This window comes from Nerophis lumbriciformis, linkage group LG25 (genome assembly GCF_033978685.3).
Source record: "Nerophis lumbriciformis linkage group LG25, RoL_Nlum_v2.1, whole genome shotgun sequence".
NCBI classification, from domain to species: domain Eukaryota; kingdom Metazoa; phylum Chordata; class Actinopteri; order Syngnathiformes; family Syngnathidae; genus Nerophis; species Nerophis lumbriciformis.
The window spans coordinates 12,685,180-12,705,517 of NC_084572.2; the positions used below are offsets into that span (position 1 = coordinate 12,685,180).

Genomic DNA, 20,338 nt, shown 5'->3' on the forward strand with positions numbered 1-20,338 from the left:
GTAATTTACTGTATTGTAAAACCACACAGACCTTTACTATGTCACATGTAGGGATGAGTACTTGAATTTGGTACTTTTATCGGCACAGACCAAATTCCATCGGTGCGACCGAGTGTCGGTTCACGTAAAATCATTGAGTGCTCAAAAAAAATATTGATATCCGAATCACAATTTTTATTAATCCCGATTCTAAATCAATTTATAATCTTCAAAAATGTATTAAATATATATAGAGTACAGGCCAAAAGTTTGGACACACCTTCTTACTTCAATGCGTTTTCTTTATTTTCATGACTACCGTATTTTTCGGAGTATAAGTCGCACCGGAGTTTAAGTCGCACCTGCCGAAAATGCATAATAAAGAAGGAAAAAAACATATATAAGTTGCACTGGAGCCCGGCCAAACTATGAAAAAAACTGCGACTTATAGTCCGAAAAATACGGTATTTACATTGTAGATGGTCACTGAAGGCATCAAAACTATGACACCTGTGAAGTAAAAACCATTTCAGGTGACTACCTCTTGAAGCTCATCAAGAGAATGCCAAGAGTGTGCAAAACAGTAATCAGAGCAAAGAGTGGCTATTTTGAAGAAACTAGAATATAAAACATGTTTTCAGTTATGTCACCTTTTTTTGTTAAGTACATAACTCCACACGTGTTCATTCATAGTTTTGATGCCTTCAGTGACAATCCACAATGTAAATAGTCATGAAAATAAAAAAAACACATTGAATGAGAAGGTGTGTCCAAACTTTTGACCTGTACCAATATATATATATATATATATATATATATATATATATATATATATATATATATATATATATATATATATATATATATATATATATACACATATATATATTTTTTATTTTTTATTTTTTTTTATAAAAAAAAAAAAAAAAAGAATCAATGTTTAAAAATACATTTTTAGGCTATCTCCATTCAACCAGAAGGAGCTTTTATAACCTGTAACTTGTTTAGAAAAAGTTCCATTATGATTATTATACCAAATAATACATCGGTTTGAATCTAAAATCGATTCTGAATAGAATTGTCAGTTCAGGAATCGAATCAAAGCGTTAGGTGCCATATTTCGATAACTTTGCTGCTCGTGACGTCACGTCCGAATGCAGACTAAAAACAGACTCAAACACTTGGCGAGGAAACGCGAACTCAGCCAAACTGCCTCAAAGTAATGTTGCAATTTTCAATGCCAGCAAAGTAAGTATGTCTGATAGAAAACGCGCCAAAAAAATAAATAAATAAATAACTTAATTCAGTCAAAAGTGTAATAAGGCTCCACTTTTCCAAAGTGCGATAGATCCATGCTAATTTACATTCACATGCTACTGATTAGCGTTAGCGATTTTATATGGCAATTTCAAAACCTCCATTTTGATAAGGAAAACTTAAACTAAGATGCAGGGTAAACTCAAACAGCCGGTGTGTAATAAGTACAATATTTATAGTTTAAACACTTTGTAGGGCGCAACATAGGACGAGACTGGCACATTCAGCTTTATTGCAAAAACGACTTCCTTGCTCGGCAACACGCCATAGTCACACTGCTATCTAATGTGTTGGAATTGCAAATCCACATTTCTCAGTGTTAGTGAGATTGAGAAATGTAATAGAAAAACACAAATTTTTGAATTTCTTATAAACACACACGCATTAGAGATGTCCGATAATGGCTTTTTTGCCGATATCCGATATTCCGATATTGTCCAACTCTTAATTACCGATTCCGATATCAACCGATACTGATATATACAGTCGTGGAATTAACACATTATTATGCCTAATTTTGTTGTGATGCCCCGCTGGATGCATTAAACAATGTAATAAGGTTTTCCCAAATAAATCAACTCAAGTTATGGAACAAAATGCCAAGTCACAAAGTGCATTATTTTTTTTAACATGCCTCAAAACAGCAGCTTGGAATTTAGGACATGCTCTCCCTGAGAGAGCATGAGGAGGTTGAGGTGGGCGGGGTAGAGGATAGCGGGGGGTGTATATTGTAGTGTCTCGGAAGAGTTAGTGCTGCAAGGGGTTCTGGGTATTTGTTCTGTTGTGTTTACGTTGTGTTACGGTGCGGATATTCTCCCGAAATGTGTTTGTCATTCTTGTTTGGTGTGGGTTCACAGTGTGGCGCATATTTGTAACAGTGTTAAGTTGTTTATACGGCCACCCTCAGTGTGACCTGTATGGCTGGTGACCAAGTATGCTTTGCATTCACTTGTGTGTGTGAAAAGCCGTAGATATTATGTGATTGGGCCGGCACGCAAAAGGCAGTGCCTTTAAGGCACGCCCCCAATATTGTTGTCTGGGTGGAAATCGGGAGAATGGTTGACTCGGGAGGGGCACTGAAATTCGGGAGTCTCCCGGGAAAATCGGGAGGGTTGGCAAGTATGACTGGGAGACGCAACTGGTCTGTACTTCTCCCTACGTCCGTGTACCACTCCGTACAGCGGCGTTTTAAAAAGACATAAATTTTACTTTTTGAAACCGATGCCGATAGTTTCCGATATTACATTTTAAAGCATTTATCGGCCGATAATATCGGCAGTCCGATATTATCGGACATCTCTAACACGCACACACACATCAATACAATTGTTACCATTGAGTACCAGTATCGATTGCCAGGTAGTGGGAATTGGTACCGTATTGGTTCTAACGTGAAAGGTGCCTATCCCTAATTACATGCCCTTCAGGCAGCCTTTTTCTTATACAACATTATGTATTTTCTGACCTCCTGTTTATATGCCCGAGTGAATCCCAAAATCTATGAAATACTCTTCAAATTTGCAATGAACTGATGAGTAGATCTTTAAATAAAGTAAGTCAAGCGCGCGCAAATTAATTATTTAGATCCTAATGCCATGAACACAAGATGTGATAGAGAAAGCTTGTTTGATACAGATTCTACAATGTAGGCAAATGTGTGTGTGTGTGTGTGTGTGTGTCTTACCGTTTGGCCCACTGCGATCTGTTCTTCCTCCTCTCCCTCTGAAACCTGCACACTGTGTGACCTACCATGGGAACACAGGCATCACACGTCTCCATTTGCTCAAAAATATGTCATGCTTTAAAACAATGAACTCTAGCTTGCAACAAAGAGAATAGTATGTCTGGTATTGCCATGGCGACTGAGGAAGATATATGTGGACTCGCCGGGACACATTATTGTGTCCCAAAGCCTGCATTGGCGTTACCATTTTGTGATGTTAGAGATTTTGTATTTGTAAGTGTTTATTCTATGAAAACACTTTTTCGTAAACTCAAACACATTCAGGGGCTTCAAATCAATTAGTTGTCTTTTGAATTATTGCTCTATAAAGCAGAAATAGGTAACTCTGACTTTACAGTGACACTTTTCCAAAGTCATGTTTTAGTCAGTTTAGTTAGTATTTTGAGCAAAACATCTAGCAGCTATTTCTTTAAGAAGAATAATTGCATCAGCTATTGCCAAGGTAACCTCAGAACACTTATTTTAAAGGTCTCTAATATTAGTGGAGCAGCAAGGACACCTCTCATGTCACATTATTGCACATATTATGTTTGCTGTACAGTACAGCATTATATGCATCTATAAATCTGTGATTATTATTAGAGGTCACCTGATACAACTTTTACACCTCTGATACGATACCAATATTGGCGCCTTAATTATTGGCCGATACCGATATTGAGTCGATCAGTCCGAACCATATACACTACATTATTTTGTAGTGCAAAATGTTAGAAAAGGCTTTGCCACGTGATATTACTCAAACAGAGAACAATGGTGTGGATGAGGATATAAACGCACGCTGATATAATCTGATACTTGTTTTATTTTATTTTTTGTTGTTGACTGATATCCGGTATCAATATTGAATTGGGACACCTGATTATTATCCTATAAATGAACAGAAAAGCCCAAAATTATTTGATCATTGGATAATTTGTTTAATTTCTTCATCATAGCTTTTCTATATTTGTTGATTAGATAGAAGAGTATTCCATCATTTATAGCTGTTGACTGGTTGCGGGCCTAACCGTAGTAAATTAATTTCTGTGAAGTAGGAATTATTAATTATGAATAGAATATTTTCATAGCTAGAGCCTAAAGAACCTGTTTGCATTCATCTAGATACATTTTTAACAAAAAAGAGAGTCCACTATATATGAAATAACACCCACAAAGTCACCTCTACACTCTTTAAATCCAATATACTAAAGCTTCATGAGGCTGAGCCAATCAGTGGCCTCGATGCTGAACAGTTGGCTTAGAGATTGACCAATTATTGATGCCGATATTTGGCATTTTTGTGTTGTTGTTTTATTTAACAACTACACCAAAACTACATCAGCAGATGCAATGTATAAACTTATACCAGTATTTAGTATATAAAAAAACAAATAACTCATGTAGATAGTTATAAACACTGCTCAAACATCTGCTTGTAAGGAGGTGACTTTTTTTTGTTTCTACTGCAGCATTTACGCGGCTTGAAAAAAACAATTAAAGCCTTGTCCAGCTGTTTACTGACAAATACAATTCATGTTTACATAACTTTAACTGCAAATGAATATCGCCTCTAAATCGTCCCCCCAGACTGCTAATCATCGGTATCGGCCCTTAAAAAAACATATCGGTCAATCTCCATTATAAATATTTTTATTTTGCCGTTTTTTTGCTTGAAAATGTTTAATTTATGCCAAAAATATTTAGAATTGGATTAACCCACGCAGTGAAGCTGCAAACTTTGAAGCGCGATGTGGCAAGGGCCGACTGTAGTTGATCCACTAGTTACCAGGATCTTTTTAAAATAAACATTTTCAAAATGTAAAAAATTAAAAGTTTGATTATTTTTCTTTACTGTAACTTTATATTGATAACTTTTAACAGTAATTTCCAGCCTAAAGATACACTATATTGCCAAAAGTATTTGGCCACCCATCCAAATGATCAGAATCAAGTGTCTAAATCACTTGGCCCGGCCACAGGTGTATAAAATCAAGCACTTAGGCATGGAGACTATTTCTACAAACATTTGTGAAAGAATGGGCCTCTCTCAGGAGCTCAGTGATTTCCAACGTGGAACGGCCATAGGATGCCACCTGTGCAACAAATCCAGTCGTGAAATGTCCTCGCTCCTGAATATTCCAAAGTCAACTGTCGGCTTTATTATAAGAAAATGGAAGAGTTTGGGAACAACAGCAATTCAGCCACGTAAACTGAGAGAGAGGGGTCAGCGAATGCTGAAGCGCATAGTGCAAAGAGGTCGCCGACTTTCTGCACAGTCAATTGCTACAGAGCTCCAAAATTCATGTGACCTTCCAATTAGCCCACGTACAGTACGCAGAGAGCTTCATGGAATGGGTTTCCATGGCCGAGCAGCTGCATCTAAACAAAACATCAACAAGTCCAATGCAAAGCGTCGGATGCAGTGGTGTGAAGCACGTCGCCACTGGACTCTAGAGCAGTGGAGACGCGTTCTTCGGAGTGATGAATCACACTTTTCCATCTGGCAATCTGAGGGACGAGTCTGGGTTTGGAGGTTGCCAGGAGAACGCTACATTTCGGACTGCATTGAGTGAAATTTGGTGGAGGAGGAATTATGATGTGGGTTTGTTTTTTCAGGAGTTGGGCTTGGCCTCTTAGTTCCAGTGAAAGGAACTTTGAATGCTCCAAGGTACCAAAACATTTTGGACAATAAACATTTTGGACAATTCCATGCTCCCAACCTTGTGGGAACAGTTTGGAGTGGGCCCCTTCCTCTTCCAACATGACTGTGCACCAGTCCACAAAGCAAGGTCTATAAAGACATGGATGACGGAGTCTGGTGTGGATAAACTTGACTGGCCTGCACAGAGTCCTTACCTGAACCCGATAGAACACCTTTGGGATGAATTAGAACGGAGACTGAGAGCCAGGCCTTCTCGACCAACATCAGTGTGTGATTTCACCGTTGCGCTTTTGGAAGAATGGTCGAAAATTCCTATAAACACACTCTGCAACCTTGTGGACAGCCTTCCCAGAAGAGTTGCAAATGTAATAGCTGCAAAAGGTGGACCGACATCATATTGAACCCTATGGGTTAGGAATGGGATGGCACTTCAAGTTCATATGTGAGTCAAGGCAGGTGGCCAAATACTTTTGGCAATATAGTGTACCTTAAATGCTCTACCTTTATGGCAATTTAATGTAGGGGCTTGAAATGGAATTAAACTTTACACCTGACAGGGGAGTTAGAGAGCAAAAAAAATTTTTTAACTTTAAAATACAAAAATAAATACAGCTCTTTAGCTATGAAGAAAGAAATATAGCCTATTTTCTCTTAGCTGAATTTATCTTCATCCTGCAACCTTTATTTAAGTCACATTTTTGTTTTTAAACTCCCCCAGGGGCCACACTTAAGATAAGTGAGGTGGAGCTGAGCAACTCTACAATAACAACAGTGTATGCAATCGTGGGAGTGTCGTCTTGGGGGACCTGAAAACGATTTTTTTTACTTTTCGTGTGATGGCAGAGTGAAAACTCTTGCCAGAGCATACATAATGCAGAAGCACAGCTTGTGAGTGTAAGAAGCATTAAAAAAAGGGAACATACTCTATGCATGAGGTGTTAAATCACTGCTAAAGCACGTCCTTTGCACACTGTGGCTGTGCTCCTACCTGTTCTCTCCCACCTCCGGAGAGGCCCATGGAGGAGTGCGTGGGCTTTGGGAATCCAGGGAAGAAGGAGACAAAGGAGCTCCCTCCATCAGCCATTGATCCCTCAAGGACTTCCTCTGGAGGAACACAGAGTGATGTCATACATCTGAAGAAGACTATTAGCCTTAGTGTAGGTCTGCAATATATGTAACTGGCCTTGAAGTTATAACTATCATTGTCACATTCATCCTCATTAAGTCTTCCTCCTCCTGCTGATTCACTATCGCTATTATTATGTTCGGCCTGTATTGCCTTAACGTTTCCGGACTCCCTGGGAAATGCTAAGATATTATTTGCAACATCTTTTAAATGCGCTGCACGATTCAACTCCCATAAACAGGAGCCATAAAAGTCCAGGGATTTATTAAGTGACATTTTGTTTTGTTATGTTCATTAGAAAGGACTCGTTCCAGATGATGATGATGATGATGATGATGATGACGCAATCTCATTGTACAGAAGTCAATACTATTTATACATTACCAAATTATCTCAAAGTACTTTACACAAATGGTGGAGATCTAGAACCACCTTTTTCATACATTACGACAGAGGTCTTCAATAGGGGTCTGTGAACCCCAGGGGCTCGGCAGAGGTACTGCGGAGGGGCCTTGAAATTTTTGGTACATTTAAAAAAAAAAAAATACATGTTTTGATATTTCCCCCCGCAATATTTACACAAATATTTTTACACAAATGTAAATGTGTTTGAAATGTTCGCCAACACACTGTCATGTAGCTGAATGTGAATGAATTAGGGCTCGGCGATATGGCCTTTTATTTATATCTCGATATTTTTAGGCCATGTCACGATACACGATATATATCTCGATATTTTGCCTTAGCTTTGAATTAACCCTTGATGCATATAATTACACCAGTATGATGATTATATGTGTCTACATTAAAACATTCTTCTTCATACTGCATTAATATATGCTCATTTAAAACTTTCATGCAGAGAGGGAAATCACAACTAAGTCAATTTACCAAAACTGTATTTATTAAACAGTTTTTAAGCAGTGGCACTAACATTCATGTAATTTCCAAAACAGAACATGCAAGATTATCAGACATGCTGCTCACTGCTTCCTTCACCTCCCAGGGGGTGATCAAGAGTGATGGGTCAATTAGTGTGTGTGTGACAATCATGGGTACCGGTACTTCAACATTTTAAAACAAGCTATTAGTGCACTTTTGTGCATGATGTCACTAAAAGATGACCTATCAAAACAACACTAAATTAAAGTGCACTTTTTGTACAGAACACCACTACAATAGTTTAAAACAAAATAAAGTGCACTTTTGTGCATGATGTCACACAAGATATTTCAAAAAGTGTAAAATAAAAATGAGCTGCATAATAGGAAATCAAATAGTGTATGTCCTTCGCTATGTGGTAGGTTACTGCGGACGTTATCTCCTTCTGTTGTTGACTATTTGTTTCATTCGGTGTTGATCTGGAAATGGTTGCTTGGGCATTTTGTGGGTGTGGCACCGGCCGTAGATGTTGACATGCGGAGTTTCAAGCACTCTTCATTCTCTAGCGGGTGACTTTTCAAATGATGCTACAAATTAGCAGTAGGTGCTACTTTTTGTAACAACGCTTTTGATGCATACTTGACATATTACGGTTGTCTGTTCAACATATTCCCGCTTGAACCCAAACCACCGCCAGACGATGGACCTCGTGCTGTTTTTCTTGGGAATTAATTCTTCTTCCTCCATTTGTTACCAGATTCGCACCTTCTCTCTCTCCCACTCGCACCACAGCTAACTTTACCCATGCTGCTACCTCTCTGCTCCGCGAAACAGCACGTGACGTATGTAAGAAGGTGTGCTTGTTTTATGTCTCTGTGAGAAGGAGAGACAAGAAAGAGTGAGAAACGCATGTAGTGTAATGCCCGCAACTAAAAGCAACTGCGTGAGAACGTATACTCGAATATCACGATATAGTCATTTTCTATATCACACAGAGACAAACCCGCTATATCGAGTATATTTGATATATCGCCCAGTCCTAGAATGAATAATACCATATAACACGAATAAATAGTTATATTAATATATTAATTTCATCATCTACGACAGCTAACGATTGCTGCGCTAGTTTTTAGCTCATGATTAATGCCATAGTTATCAGCTAGCGATCAGCCCTCTAAATGCCAGCGAACAAGTAGCGCTCTAGGTAGGTGTCAGCTAGCAATAAGCGCATTAGTTGCAAACTAACAATTAACGCGCCAATTGTCAGCTGGTGATTAATGCCATACTTGTCAGCTAGTGATTGCTGCGCTAGTTGTCAGATAGCAATTGGGATGCTAGTTGTCAGCTAGCGGTTTGTGCTCTAGTGACATATGAAAGTGTACTACTGTGGAAAGAAACTTCACACCATGTAATTCCTGTGTTCCGTGTTTTAATTCCTGTTTAGTGCTCGTATTTTGTTTCCTCTTCCTGTTCTCTGTACTGTTAGTGTGCAGTGACTTCACCCCTGCCTCAGAGTGCTGTTATAGCCACCTGCCTGTGATTTGCAATCAGTGAGCTTCTTAAGCTAGCCATATTGTGCTGTATTATTAGAACTGTTTAACGCTGTTCGTTTTGTGTCACATTTATACAGTGAGTGATTGACAAATGTTTCCAAGTAGTCTTACGTGCATTCCCAACTGCACTGGTGGTTTGTTTTGCGAGCCCTTCCCTGCACAATAGTTTTTGTGTTTTGCCTGGTCTTATATTAACTACCTTCAACCTGTACACTGTCTTCTGCATTCTGGGATCAGAACTACCGCGATCATGCAACCCTAGCTTGCAAACATTTCAAAGGAATGATATCAATATACTAGTTAAGAAGGGCCCGCAAGAAATTCATAGTATATTTTTCACCCTGCGTCCAAAAAGAATCGGACTCGACCAAATTCAAACGATGCCCAATCTTAATTAGATATCACACGAATTAGATCGGATATATGTACATAAATCATCTATAATTATACAAAATGTATCAAAGAGAGCACCGCATCATGTTTCCAGGTTACAAAATGAAATATAAAATTAAAATCATAAAGACAGCCAGTAGTAACATAAGAGAAAATCAAAGTGGAAGCATGGCAGCTTAAGAAAAACTAATAAAAAAATTTTTTTTTTTTATTCAAAGCTCTTAAGCTACCTTCAATTGTGTTGAAAGCAAACTTGGGAGTATGTAGAAAACACCACAACATACAGTGCATCTGGAAAGTATTTACAGTGCTTCACTTTTCGACACTTTGTTACAGCCTTATTCCAACATTTTAAACACATATTTTTGTACTCAAGATTCTACAAACAATACCCCATAATGACAATAACAAAATAACAAAAGTTTTTGCAAGTAAAAAGTTTGCCAACCTGCGCCTGAAAGACTCTCAGACCATGAGAAATACAATTCTCTGGTCTGATTAGACAACGATTAAACTCTATGGCGTGAATACAAGGCTTCATGTTTGAAGGAACCCAGGCACCACTCATCACCAGGCCAATACCATCCCTACAGTGAAGCATGGTGGTGGCAGCATCATGTGGGGATGGTTTTCAGCAGCAGGAAACTAGTCAGGATAGAGGGAACAATGAATGCAGCAATGTGCAGAGACATTCTGGATCAAACCCAACATTTCCCGTCCAACCTGATGGAGGTTGAGAAGTGCTGCAAAGAGGAATGGGCAAAACTGCCCATAGATAGGTGTGCCAAGCTTGTGGCAGCATACTCAAAAAGACTTGAGGCTGTAATTGCTGCCAAAGGTGCATTAACAAAGTATTGGGCAAAGGGTCTGAATACTTATGCATATGTGTTTATTTTTTATTTTTAAGAAATTTGCAAAATAAAAAAAAATGTTTTTCACATTGTCATTATGGGGTATTGTGTGTAGAATTCTTAAGAACAATAATTCATTTATTCCATTTTGGAATAAGGCTGTAACATAACAAAATGTGGAAAAAGTGAAGCGCTGTGAATACTTTCCAAAAGCACTGTGTGCTCCAGAAAGCATATTTTTTCTCTGCAATTAGGGAAGGTCCTATTACCTTAAGGTTTATGAGGAGAGACCTACTGTGCCACACTTTACAATATACATTTATTAATTAAGATAAGTCAACCAAAAATAGCAAATATTACACAAAGCACCAACGGGGACCGTATTCGGGGCCACAGCTGCACGTGAAGTTTATGACTTGCTTCTGAAATCTCCGTCTCCACTACAGCCATGTCCTCAGGTTTCTAAATAGTCTGCCAATAAGTTATTTGCTCGCTCCCTTAACCATAATGGGCACAAAACCATCTTTGTCTTCTCTTGCTGCAGAGCACAAGCTCGTCTCTGTTACCTTGCCTGCTAGATGCAGACTACCTCCAAACATTCCTATGAGGCCCAGAGCAATGTTCATGTGGATACTTCCCTTTTTAACGATGACATCAACAGAGACAGATTAAGCGGAAGGTAAAAGACAATAACCCGGCCGCAAATTCTCCTTTTTTTTTAATGACTGCAACACTATTGTTAAAGGTAATGCTAATAAATGTACTTGGAGCTCTCTCGAAGGGAGGAAGTATCAGTTCATGAAAAATTAAAGTGCGCTGCAACCAGCTTGAACGGCCACAATGTCAACAAACTCATGGGTGCACTAAGACACTGTTTTTCAACCACTGTGCCGCGGCACACACGTGTGCCGTGAGATACAGTCTGGTGTACCGTGGGAGATTATCTAATTTCACCTATTTGGGGTAAAAAATATTTTGCAAACCAGTAATTATACTCTGCAAATTATGTGTTGTTGAGTGTCGGTGCTGTCTAGAGCTCGGCAGTGTAACCGTGCAATACTCTTCCATATCAGTAGGTGGCAGCAGGTAGCTAATTGCTTTGTGGATGTCGGAAACAGCGGGAGGCAGCGTGTAGGTAAAAAGGTATCTAATGCTTAAACAAAAAATAAACAAAAGGTAAGTGCCCCTAAGAAAAGGCATTGAAGCTTAGGGAAGGCTATGCAGAACGAAACTAAAACTGAACTGGCTACAAAGTAAACAAAAACAGAATGCTGGACGACAGCAAAGACTTACTGTGGAGCAAAGATGGCGTCCACAATGTACATCCGAACATGACATGACAATAGACAATGTCCCTACGAAGAAGGATAAAAACAAAGTAGATGCTGGAAATATTGCTCAAAGGAAGACATGAAACTGCTACAGGAAAATACCAAAACAAGAGAAAAAGCCACCAAAATAGGAGCGCAAGACAAGAACTAAACCCTACACACAGGAAAACAGCAAACAACTCCAAATAAGTCACGACGTGATGTGACAGGTCGTGACAGTACACCTACTTTGAGACAAGAGCTACAGGTAAAAGCCAGTAAATTAGAATATTTTGAAAAACTTGATTTATTTCAGTAATTGCATTCAAAAGGTGTAACTTGTACATTATATTTATTCATTGCACACAGACTGATGCATTCAAATGTTTATTTCATTTAATTTTGATGATTTGAAGTGGCAACAAATGAAAATCCAAAATTCCGTGTGTCACAAAATTAGAATATTACTTAAGGCTAATACAAAAAAGGGATTTTTAGAAATGTTGGCCAACTGAAAAGTATGAAAATGAAATATATGAGCATGTACAATACTCAATACTTGGTTGGAGCTCCTTTTGCCTCAATTACTGCGTTAATGCGGCGTGGCATGGAGTCGATGAGTTTCTGGCACTGCTCAGGTGTTATGAGAGCCCAGGTTGCTCTGATAGTGGCCTTCAACTCTTCTGCGTTTTTGGGTCTGGCATTCTGCATCTTCCTTTTCACAATACCCCACAGATTTTCTATGGGGCTAAGGTCAGGGGAGTTGGCGGGCCAATTTAGAACAGAAATACCATGGTCCGTAAACCAGGCACGGGTAGATTTTGCGCTCTGTGCAGGCGCCAAGTCCTGTTGGAACTTGAAATCTCCATCTCCATAGAGCAGGTCAGCAGCAGGAAGCATGAAGTGCTCTAAAACTTGCTGGTAGACGGCTGCGTTGACCCTGGATCTCAGGAAACAGAGTGGACCGACACCAGCAGATGACATGGCACCCCAAACCATCACCCAACCATGCAAATTTTGCATTTCCTTTGGAAATCGAGGTCCCAGAGTCTGGAGGAAGACAGGAGAGGCACAGGATCCACGTTGCCTGAAGTCTAGTGTAAAGTTTCCACCATCAGTGATGGTTTGGGGTGCCATATCATCTGCTGGTGTCGGTCCACTCTGTTTCCTGAGATCCAGGGTCAACGCAGCCGTCTACCAGCAAGTTTTAGAGCACTTCATGCTTCCTGCTGCTGACCTGCTCTATGGAGATGGAGATTTCAAGTTCCAACAGGACTTGGCGCCTGCACACAGCGCAAAATCTACCCGTGCCTGGTTTACGGACCATGGTATTTCTGTTCTAAATTGGCCCGCCAACTCCCCTGACCTTAGCCCCATAGAAAATCTGTGGGGTATTGTGAAAAGGAAGATGCAGAATGCCAGACCCAAAAACGCAGAAGAGTTGAAGGCCACTATCAGAGCAACCTGGGCTCTCATAACACCTGAGCAGTGCCAGAAACTCATCGACTCCATGCCACGCCGCATTAATGCAGTAATTGAGGCAAAAGGAGCTCCAACCAAGTATTGAGTATTGTACATGCTCATATATTTCATTTTCATACTTTTCAGTTGGCCAACATTTCTAAAAATCCCTTTTTTGTATTAGCCTTAAGTAATATTCTAATTTTGTGACACACGGAATTTTGGATTTTCATTTGTTGCCACTTCAAATCATCAAAATTAAATGAAATAAACATTTGAATGCATCAGTCTGTGTGCAATGAATAAATATAATGTACAAGTTACACCTTTTGAATGCAATTACTGAAATAAATCAAGTTTTTCAAAATATTCTAATTTACTGGCTTTTACCTGTATATTGATGCATGGTTGGTTATGGTTTAAAGTCATATCCAACAATTGCGACGACGACTTTTTACAGTCAACTGAGTTTCATTTTTTAATGATTTCTGCTGATGGTGTGCCTCCGGATTTTCTCAACGCAAAAATTGTGCCTTGGCTCAAAAAAGGTTGAAAAACACTGCACTAAGATACGCGGTGCAGATGCAGTCGTACCTGCATGCGCAATAAGACGGGCCGAGCTAAATTGTGCACAACTTGAGGAATGTGCCGCAGGCAGCGTAACACAGGAGAGTAGGAAGTGGGAAAGGCAGTTTAGACATGATGTGAAAACAATGGAGGCACTCTCTGGGTGGAAACATTTCACCCGGGCAAAAAGGGGGTGAGAGTGTGTGAACAGGAAACACATGAAGGCTATCTGCGCTCTAACAAGTCAGAATGAGTCCAATGAAGATTGTGTGTGTGTGTGTGACATGAAATGAGACATTTAAAGTCATCCTTGGTAGGTGTCAGACCTTGAGCTGCTGCACTCTCAGTTTTTCGTCCTCCATCTCTCTTTTGGCTCGCTCCTGCTCCTCCTGCAGCCGCCGCTTCTCCTGAAAGAGGACATGGAGGCGGCAGGAAGGACAGAAATTGCATAAGAGAAAGAATCGTGGCATAAATTGAATAGCCAGATTGGCGGTGGGCATAATAATGCATCATTAAGAATATGGTCGTTGGTTAATTGTCTCTTCAAGCAATGTTAACAAAAATGGAGCGCACGAGTTGGCTGCAAGGTGGTGTTGATTTAATGTCAATTAGTTTGATGCCAAATAAAGAACAATAAGGCGTACGTTACGCTACATCTACACAAACATCCACTGTGGTAGCATTAGTACAGGTGTCAAACTTATTTTCATTGAGGGCCACATTGCAGTGAGAGGGCCACTTGTAACAGTATATATATATATCCATCCATCCATCCATTTTCTACCGCTTATTCCCTTTGGGGTCGCTGGAGCCTATCTCAGCTACAATCGGGCGGAAGGCGGTGTACACCCTGGACAAGTCGTATATGTATATATATATATATATATATATATATATATATATATATATATATATATATATATATATATATATATATATATATATATATATATATATATATATGTACATATATATGTATATATATATATATATATATATGCCCACACACATATATGTATACATAAATATACATATATGTATATAGATACATATATACATACATACATGTAAACATAAATATATATACACAGTATATATATATATATATGTATATATATATATATATATACATACATACATACATACATGAATATACATGCACACATACATGAATATACATACACACATACATGAATATACATACATACATATATATATATACATACATACATATGTACGTACATATGTATAAGGCGTGAGCTTTTACAAGCATTATAACACAGACGTGCAACATGCAGTGATATAAATGCTGCTAAAAGCACCTTGTTTTATGCACTCTGAATCGATCAGAGAGCGCAGGTGTCCCTAATGTTGTAGCCGGGTGAATCTATATACTGTTTATGAAGGTGGCGTTCGTTTTTAAGATATATATTTAAACTCTGTACATTTTCAAAAGATCAATTATTATACTTTTGGAGAGGGTGGAGCATGATTTAATTTGCAATTTAGGAACGCCTCCAAAATCGAACATCTTGCAGATATACACAGAAAGTAGGTTATAAATGTGACTGTGAAACAAAATTTACACCAAAGCATATGGAATACATATTATCTCGACCAGAAGGAAATGTTTTAAATGTGGGTTCAATTATCATATGTCCCTTTTTAAGATGACACTGACATGGAAACAGGAGCATATCTACCACCCCATTAATAATATGTATTTTTTAATGTAATCATTTATTTATTAAATTTATACATCCAATTAATAAAATCATTAACATCCCCATACTTGAACATGGTTATTTAGTAAAATGCATAGATACAATAAAATAAAATACATGGACTATTGTATTAACCTAAATATAAGACAATCATTCTTGACCCGTTTTGTAAAAGTATTTTAAAGACAAATAAACCCCAAAATATTTTATTCATTGATGGTGGTTCTGTATTTATCACCTTTTTCTGATGTGTGTGTGTGTGTGTGTGTGTGTGTGTGTGTGTGTGTGTGTGTGTGTGTGTGTGTGTGTGTGTGTGTGTGTGTGTGTGTGACAGTGCTTTGGGACAAGCCATTTGGCGCCACCTGTTGGTTTGCGTGTACAAATCTCATCATTTATAAACTACAATTTTTAATGATGACAGGCGAATTAATCAACAGGACGATATCACAGGGAATAAAACATAACTGAGGAACCATCACAGGTGTATTTGTGCCACGGTCACTCTTAATACCAACAACACGATGTCCCACAGCGTCCTGTGCAACCTGATGTTGTTTTTTCCAATCTTTATGAATTATTTATGAGCTACCAACAGCTCTTTATTGTGGACTTACAGCAATGGCCTCCAGACGGTGTTTGTACTTCTGCGCCTCATCCATCCTGGCACCTGCGACACACGCAAAGGGGGCAGAGGTTAAAGACGAGGGATTAAAGAACAGCAGATCTATTCACAGTATTGTGACAAAACACAAACTATCAGAAGAAGAAACAATAGACACTTTTACACTAGCTAAAAAAGAGAAATCTATGTTTTGTGTCTAGCAAAGACTTTGTGAAAAGGACAGACGAAATTGGCGACCTGCTTCAGAGGCAACATCAAAAGATTTGACAATGGCTGTTGGCTTTGGGGTGTGACTCAGTACTCCTTCCCTATAGTCCATCCATTGAAAGCAATTGTCACTGTTCGAAATATATTGTATAAGTCACACTGTGACCGTATCTAATTATGTGATTTCAGGACTTGTGTAATTTTTTTCTGGACTGTGCTTTGCTGGTTTCTGTGGAAAAGACACCTTAGGTCGATGTCAATCGGGATATAAACGACAGGCTATACCAGTGGTTCTCAAAATTGTTTCACCAAGTACCACCATAATGACCATCATTAAAATGCAGTAGCGTAGTAGACTTAAGTATTTATTAAAAACAAGGCATAGGTTTTATATAACAAACATATGTGATATTTTCGGCCACTGTGACAGTACACACAGTTTGAACAGTAACACTGTAATTGAATATAGGGAAATAAAACACTGTACTTTAATCAAGTGATTATTTGGCGTACCACTAGATGGAGCCTGTGTACCACTAGTACTACACGTACCACAGTTTGGGAAACACTGGGCTATACAATATACATTTAGTCAACAATAGAGCTATTAACACTATCCTTATATCATGATAATGCATGGTAATGCCACATTCTAGCTGTGTTCCGCAAATTTGACAGCTACAAGCGAAGGAACGTAACGCAATATAGCATTCTTGCCAGCGGCTAACGTCCCTCCACAGTGCAAAGCCACTTCTAAGTTAGTCATCCTCGCCATGATGGTGGCACATAAACTATGTTTCTTACAAGTATCCATGGAGGACGAGGAATAGCTATAGATGCTACATTTCACAGTGTAGAAGTAAACAATATGTCATGCTAACCGCTAACAGCAAGCTAGCGCACTTGAATATAAACAAAGGTGAGTGGATCGATACACATATCGACAGTAACGATACCAAGTATAAGAGCCGTATATAGTCAATACTACTTTATCATCACAAAATCTTTCATCATTTTGTTATTGTTTACAATTGGGAAAAAAGTCCCGGGACACATTAGGACTTTCAGGGCACAAATCTAGGGATTTAAATCAGAGCCAATAGTAGGAAATAATTTTAATATTTAATTTATATTTTTACACCGCCATTAGGTGCTTTTTGTCTGATTATAATTGTGAGCAAGAATTTCATCATTCAGTGATCTTGAAAATTTTAAGTATGAGTATCAGCATTGGTATAACCAATACTACCAATGTATCTACTTGGTATTTCATCAATACCCAAATTTGTAGTATCACCCAAAACTAATGCAAAGTATCCAAACAATAGAAGAATAAGTGGTTATTACATTTTAACTGAAGTGTAGATAGGACCATGTTACAACAGAAAGTAACCAGATATTAACAGTAAATTAGCAAGTAGATGTATAATAATTTAGAGAAAATAATACAACCATAAATGATGCACAATTTTACTGCACGTCAGCAGCTAAATTAGGAGGGTTTGCATAATTATTTCATCATAATACAAAATATAATACAAATATAATACATAATATTGAATATATTGTGATATATATAATTATGGTAGGAGGCCGCAATATTTATATCAGGATACAGATTTTAGGCCATTTCACCCACCTCCAAGCACCAATATTTTGGAATGTCTGTGTTTTAAAAATGTAGTATCTACAGAAGTATCGTTACTGCTCTTAATAAGTGGCGGTGGCAGCTGACAGTATTAGCCTCCAGAGGGACCAGAGCGGTGCATCTCAACATAGCCCCAGCCAGAGATAAACAAGCAAACACAATTGGCAGCTCTGAATGAAGAGATATTGAGGAGCTCCCTTAAGACATACACTGACTCCGACAATTAGATGTAATACAGTAGGACAGAGCAAGGATGCTGACATTGATAAAAAGTTAATACAAAGAGGAAGAAAAGTTGAGATGGTCGGACCCACTGCAGGAGCCGCAGAGACAAGATGAGAAGAAGAATGAGGTGATGTTAAAACTTATGTCTGTTTCTCAAAAGACGCTTGGAGCTAAAATGTAATCTGCGGTCAGTCAGCGTCCTAACTTCCCCGGTGGTTCAGTAGTTCAGACAGCTCTCAGAAGAGCGAGGTTAGGGTGATACTAATAGGCTGAAAAGATAATAATATCAGGCGGAAGGAAGAAGATCATGCCGCTTATCCTGTGCAGGGTCATGGGAGTATTCATGTCTGTGGGAATTGAAATTCCTGAAACTATCCATAGTTCCAAAATCAAAAAGGAAACACACGTTTTTAGGAATCCAGACTGCTTTTACTTAAATTGGAACTTAAACTTCCTTAATGGCTACAATTTAAGGCCCAATCCCAAAGTTCCCCCTCACTCACGACCACTAGCCCACACCCACTACCACTACACCCTAAAACTTAAGCAACAAGGGGTAGGGCTTTGTAATCGTCCCTAAGAATTGGGACACCACTTGCTTCGTCACTGCATAGTTTATGTTCGGGCACGTAAGCGACTACGTAGTTACGTTTGCACATATGTCCCACCTAAAGTTGTCCGGACACAAGTATTTTGGTACCTCTACCAATATTTTGGTACTGGTACCAAGATGTATATCTTTATGTATTTCATTACTTTGATACTTTTTCAAATAAAGGCGACCACAAACAAAATGTCATTATTGGCCAATTTGGCCTCATTTTTCCAGACAATCTTGTGATAAAACTTATGATTAAACATACATTTTTTTTATTGCACTCAAAGAAAAAATTTAGAAGATTGGAATTCAAATTAAAAGGATATTAACGCATGGGTTTTTCTTATTGCACTCAAAGAACAGTTTAATTATTTTAGATATTACATATAGTTTGACGTAATCTAAAATTAAGTTAGAATAGAATAGACAGCTTTAATTACATTTACATTATATTGAATGCTTCATGATTTATGGTTGCCAATTTTGGGAAGCGAGGAAACAGCAGACCACTCGATGATGTAAACAGACAAACAGAAGTGATTACGTCTCTGCTATAAATAGTTTGTCTGCGTTAGTGCTTATAATAACAATATCACTAATACTGAGTTAATATTCAAGTCACAAAATGTAAATTGAGTATTGTTGGCGCTTTTTGAATGTTATTTATTGGATTTTATGGGGGCTCTAAGAAGACTTTTATTTAAGTTTATTTAATATTTAGAATGCATTTTTTTAAAATCCATCCGTACCTACCTTTTTTAATTAATTAGTAGCGCTGTGCATTATTAGTAGCGGTGTGCCTTTCAACCTTAGTCCCACCATTACACAACAAACCTGGCAGGAATGGAGTTAACAGCAGAGATCGATTTTTTAAATCATTCATCATGCTTCTGTTGATGAATAACCAAATAACTACACAGAGAAGAAGCCGCCATCGACGACTGTTGTCTCTAATTAATTTTTTGAAGACACTGTTGCTGTTAACGCACTTTTTGTATATCTTTACGCATTGAAATCAGAAAGGACGCGCATTTCCGGAAGTCCGCGTGTCCCCAGGACGCAGATTTTATTTTATTTTTTTACCGACACTGCCTTTTTCGGGTCAAAACTCCAGTTTGCTTGTTTTTTTTATCGAGTATATCTTTCCGCCGGTGTTTTGTTCTTTTAATATTTGCCGCATCAAATTTCCGTCCCCGTTTACTGTGTTTTTATTGGTCGTACATTTTGATTCGCCGAAAGTTTTATCAATGACAAATACTGCCTCAGTGTGCACTCGGACAACTTTACCGCGAGGGGCTGTCAGAAGAAAGACTTCATGGTAAACACTAAGGTGAGTGTAAAGGCAACCTTTTTAACTTGATCCTGTGCCATGGCTCCAGTAAATGAGTTGTTTTGGTCTTTGTGCGTCCATTGAAACTTCACCCTTATTTCCCGCTGGATCGACATCGTTCAAGGATGGAGACAGGCTAGCTGTTAGCGTCAAG

At 38.5% G+C, this 20,338-nt stretch overlaps 1 protein-coding gene across 2 annotated transcripts in view; it reads right to left on the bottom strand.

Annotated features, from left to right (window-relative positions):
* palm3 (paralemmin 3) overlaps positions 1–20,338 on the bottom strand; it is a 79,821-nt gene that overhangs the window by 15,966 nt on the left and 43,517 nt on the right. For both annotated transcript variants that reach the window (XM_061983760.1, XM_061983759.1), the window contains exons 2-5: positions 16,169–16,221; positions 14,157–14,237; positions 6,673–6,788; positions 2,981–3,041 (exon numbers count right to left, since the gene is read on the bottom strand). In XM_061983760.1, the coding sequence (XP_061839744.1) occupies positions 2,981–3,041; positions 6,673–6,788; positions 14,157–14,237; positions 16,169–16,213 (303 nt within the window). In that variant the 5' untranslated portion in view covers positions 16,214–16,221. The remainder of the gene's footprint in view (positions 1–2,980; positions 3,042–6,672; positions 6,789–14,156; positions 14,238–16,168; positions 16,222–20,338) is intronic.